Source organism: Dysidea avara, chromosome 2 (genome assembly GCF_963678975.1).
Source record: "Dysidea avara chromosome 2, odDysAvar1.4, whole genome shotgun sequence".
NCBI lineage: Eukaryota > Metazoa > Porifera > Demospongiae > Dictyoceratida > Dysideidae > Dysidea > Dysidea avara.
Window position 1 is genome coordinate 44,882,981 of NC_089273.1, and position 5,505 is coordinate 44,888,485.

A 5,505-nucleotide genomic window follows, 5' to 3' on the forward strand; every position below is an offset into this window, starting at 1 on the left:
TTATGATGGATGTTCTATTAGAGTATTTGACTGTTCTATTAGAGTATTTCGATGTTTAGCAGCTTTTAGGTTAAGTCTCGCACCAAAAGTACAATTTGAACCCCTCTTAGTAATTCTAAGTAAAGATTAGCCATTCTCCCTTCTCTTTCCATCTTTTCATTGCCCATGCATACGTATAAGATGCAATTGTATCTACACTGCAACTTCTAGAAGCTTCCACATGGTAAAATTTTGGAGGGGGGTGCTTGAGCACCCCAAGCGCCCACCCTAAATCCGCCCTTGTAGCTACACTATGCCGGTAGCTTACAATAGCTAGGTGGCCTTTGAGAAATGCATCCCTCTCGGAATCCCTTAACGGCTAACCCGGCACGCCATGCACGCACACGTACAAAATTCACGCCTTACAGGACATGCCATGGTACAGCTACGGTATGCTAGTGTCGATACACGTTTACCTGATCCCCCGCCGAATATATAATATATATTTTATTTTATTATAGTACATAATAGCTATCAAAGAGGCGAACATGTTTTTGTACTGGAACAAGCATGTTTTCATGTTGTAAACATGTTTGCACGCCTGAATCGTCTATGTATGGGATATTTTTAAAGCCTCATAACTCACTTGTTCTTGCCCGTAACAGTCCGGAATTTGAAGGGCTTCACAGTGCTACCTAAATGTTTGGATGAAAAACAAATCATCAAGTTTCCTGGCCTAGATAGTGTGCATGTAGTAAGTGTCACACATCTAGACGTATAGAGCGTTTTCATTTCCATGGTAACGAATAATGACGTAAAGGGCACACCTACGGTCGCCATATTGTTGAACCACGTTGCGGTAGTGATTGTTGTTTTACAGCGTTTGTATTGTGAATACAATAGTTAACTGTGCTATTGTTGGCTGTTCTAGTGACAGTAGCAAGCCTGGAAGGAACAATTGCTCGTTTCACAAGCTACCAACCATAATCAAGCACCAAGGACCTCAAATGGTGGAAATAACGACGGAAAGGAGAAGAGTTTGGTTATCAGTCATCTCTAGAGACGATTTGCCATGTTTAGAAAATGTTTATGTTTGCAGTAATCATTTTGTAAGCGGTAAGTGCTACAAATGTGCACAAGTATCAGAGGAAGATACTAGCTGTGTTTTTGTTAATGATGCCATCATGGTACTCAAACTGATCAAGGAGTGTTGTGTCACAGCAAAATGGTGCAAACAACTCCACCTCAGACTTGTGATGTTGGGGTTCAGACAGATGACTGGAATTTTTTCAATGAGAAGGTTTTTTTTGTCAGATGATTCCAAGGTACATTACTACACTGGGCTGACCAAGTGCGCACTGCTGCTGTCAACATTTGAGTTTGTGATGAAGCCCTTTTGTAATGGACTATGGAACTAAGGTAGTGGCAATTGTTGACTGTTATGAGATAAAGATTGAAACACCATCTCATTTAGTAGCTAAGTCAGCAACATGGTTGCAATATAAACATGCTAACACTGCTAAAGTGTTCATCTCAATGTGTCCACAAGGAGTAACTACCTTTGTTTCATGTGCTTGGGGAGGAAGAATAAGTGATAAACACTTGACTGTCAACTGTGGCTTTCTTTCAAAATTATTGCCAGGAGACATTGTCCTTGCTGACCGTGGTTTTGACATTGACAAGGATGTTGCCAGAATGCAGGCAACTTTACAAATACCCGTATTCACACATGGATGTGTGCAGTTATCTCCACAATATCTTGAGAAAACTCGCCAACTGGCAAATGTCCGTATACACATTGAGAGGGTGATAGGTGCTATGAGGCAGAGATACTCTATTCTGATGAGTTGTATCCCCATAGACTTTGTGAAACCTAAGGAAGATGGAGAAAAAGCTACTATAGACAAAATTATAATTATTTGTTCAGCATTAAATAAGATATGTAGTAAATCTGTAGTTCCTAATAATTAATATCATTACATGACAAATACTTACATACAGTACAGTTAAAAACATACAGTTAACTGTTACAGCTTCTTCCGTGTAACATACATACAAACATACAGTTACAGCTTCTTCCGTGTAAATTGAAGCAACTTACGACAGTTTGCACAATACCACTTGTTGGCACATGGAGGATTCTTCAGATTAAGGCACGAGAGGTGGAACCATTGACCATTTTCAATCATCATTGTCACATCCAACCATCTCACTGCCCTTGTCTTCCTTGCAGTAGCAGTAAGTGTAAGTATCACTAAAAGCTGAAGCTGCTGCAGTCTGTGCTGGCATAACTTGTTCTCGAGAATGCCATTTGCCAGCAGTTCTGGAAGAATACATAATTCAAAAAAATGAGAACTTTTGTCAACTATGTCTTTGATCAGGTGTTCATCTCGAAATATTCTCTGGATTGAGATGCTTGCATTACCATCACGAAAAGTCGCAACTACAAAGTCAGCAGAACACACAAAGAGCTGAGTCTGTACTTGATAGTAGTACATGTGTGTTTTCAAAATGTTACCATCATCTTGAATGTAGGGAGCTGATGATGGTTCAACATCACGAACACAATAAGGGCACTTGACTTCCAGTACCCCTATTCCAGTACAGCATTCACACTGGATATTACCATCCGGACTAGCCCCAATGAAGGGATATGTGATGATAATAATAAGCCCACTTTCCTTGAAAACAAAGCCAGAGTGAACATCTTTCATGATGTCTACATATGCTGACCTTGCTGAAGTCTCGTGTTCACACCCCCACTTAGTAGCCTTAGAGGAGAAATTATTTATCTCTGGATAACAAATTCGTCGAATCAGGCAATGAGTCATTGTATAAATGTGCTCTCCTTTTCCTGTTGCAGCTAATAGAACCTTTAGGCTTCGTAAATGTTATGTCCATTATTCGAGTATAAGATATCGTTTCCACTAAGCGCGGCTCCTTCCACACACAACCTATCTGTGTTCAAGTTGTGGAAACCCGTGATGCCGATTCAAGATAAAATAAAATAGCTGCAACATGGGAACAAACTTCACCAAGGCCTGCCATGCAGGTGCAGTGACCTGCCTCAACTGTGCCATCATGCTGACATGTCACCTAAGTGTTCATTGGTGGATCATTAGCACGCTGGGAGTGTCTTAACTATAGTACATATAAGTAAAGTGATTGCATGTGTAGCTAAAATTTACCTTTGCTACTGCAGCAAACTTTTTGTCAAATCGTTTTGAACCCAGGTAGTTCACGAATCCGCAAAGGAAGTACTTGTACGCATCAAGATTTTTATGAGCTTTAAACCGTTGTGAAGTACAAAAGCTGTGTCCCAGAACCAAGTAATTGAAGATATCTGTGTTCGTGACAGGTGGAAAAACGCCTTTCATCAATTCAGAGGGTGGAATAAATACGGGTCTTGAATTCCAGATAGCTTCTCGAGGTACCTCCTCTTATTACTGATAGACAACTCCAGAGCATAGTCACTTAATGGAAATTCATCAGCCGCCATATCCGTAATCACGATCCAGTTCCAATATGGCGACCGTAGGTGTGCCCTATACGTCATCATTCGTTACCATGGAAATGAAAATGCTCTTATGTCTGTTCGCGTTCACCTGAGCCCTCGTTAATTCTTGTTACAAGGGCCATGCTTGAATCATGCCATCAAATACACTTACTTCTGTAGTTTACTTCTATGTCAGACAGTTACACACAACATTTTGACATTCCAAAAAAATATTTAGTGGCGCTTATTACGATCGTCGTTCAGAAAATCGGGGGTCTAACATAGAGACGCTTAGTGGTCCCTTTTTCAGTGTACTTAAAAGTATATGTAGGCCTAATTGCCTGAGCCCTCGTTAATTCTTGTTACAAGGGCCATGCTTGAATCATGCCATCAAATACACTTACTTCTGTAGTTTACTTCTATGTCAGACAGTTACACACAACATTTTGACATTCCAAAAAAATATTTAGTGGCGCTTATTACGATCGTCGTTCAGAAAAGCGGGGGTCTAACATAGAGACGCTTAGTTGTCCCTTTTTCAGTGTACTTAAAAGTATATGTAGGCCTAATTGTTTATTGTCACTATTAAAAAAACTGTTCCAGACGAAAAAATCACAGGGAATATCATAAAGATATTTGAAATTTGGTCGTCAAATTTCATGTAGCTATTTCAGTAGTGAAATTTCTGTTTCAAGTTTCTGGATTTTACAACAGAAAGCCACCAGCAATCTCGTCCGTCGCTTGACTCTATCATAGTCTACTACGTAAGTAAATAAGACACACGGTAGTGTGTCGTGCGGCCCAAAAAGAAGAAAAAAAGCTAGCATGCAACACTGTGAGTACATGACAGAAAGAAAGAAAACCAGATTTTTCACGCATATGTAGCTCCGTGATCTCTTTGATATCTGATTAAAACAAATTAGTTACAGAAGTGTCCACGCGGTAGGGGAGTCTACATACGAAATTTGAAGAAATCGCCCAAGCCATTTTCGAGATATGAGAAGCCAAGGTTTCGTGTTTTTTACAAGCTATTCTAATAGAGCGTTCAGCTACGTTACTTTTTTTAATTTATTTAGCTTTACAGCATGCGTGCAAGTAAAATCAAAATTGCATGCTGAAGGTATGCCAGCAACAGGTGCTGACATCCAAGGCGAAAAAAAAAATTTATAAATAAATAAATAAACAATTTTAGTTACCGTTAATTACAGAATTATAGTTACAGTTCATTGAAGTTTACAGATATAGGCACACTGGAGCAGCGATGACATGGACAAAGAAGGTGAAAAGTGCAGGCTCGATCAGAATTGAAATTATTGTAAAAATGAGTCCATAAGTGTTGGATTAATTGGCGTTTGATAATGTTAGCTGGTAATGAAATGTTAATAACTGGGAGGTAGTTGTAAAGTCGTGAGATTCTATTGAAGTAAAGTGACGCTGTACCGCTGATGTTGTTCTAGGATGGGTTAGCTTGTGATGTGTCCCTGATCTAGTAGAGTTACTGGTAAAGGTAATATGGTCTCTAATTTCAAAGTTGTCTGATGGCGATTTCAATGATTTTATTAAGAACATAAGGTCATTTATTTCATAGATGTACATTAGTGGTAGGAGGTTTAGTTGTTCCAGTCTGGATTTATAGGTAGAGGTGTAGTCATTTAAAATATACTTAGTTGCTCTTCGTTGTATGCGTTCTAGTGATGTTATGTCTTTTATTAATTGCGGTCTCCACATTTGTGAGCAGTAGATTAGTTGGGATCTTACTAATGAGATGTACAAGTTTTTCTTGGCTTCCATACAATTGGTTTTAAAAGTTCTCCTGATAAGACCTATAAGCTTTTGCAGAAATAGATGAATAGTGGGCTGTCCAATTGAAGTCACATGTGAATATTACCCCAAGATCTTTGTGGTGTGATAAACGAGGGATTGGCTGTCCATTAATGCTATAAATTGAATGGTCTAATGAGTCTTTGGCCCAGAAACGAAGATGAACGAATTTGGAATAATAAAAAAAAAAAAAGTTACAAGTCATGTGT

General features: G+C 39.1%; 1 protein-coding gene across 1 annotated transcript; it reads left to right on the forward strand.

Moving 5' to 3' along the window:
• The first annotated feature begins 1,380 nt into the window (after positions 1–1,380).
• Positions 1,381–1,950, forward strand: LOC136248132 (uncharacterized). The gene has a single exon (XM_066039946.1). The coding sequence runs from the start codon at positions 1,381–1,383 to the stop codon at positions 1,948–1,950; it is 570 nt and encodes a 189-aa protein (XP_065896018.1).
• The last annotated feature ends 3,555 nt before the right edge of the window (positions 1,951–5,505 follow it).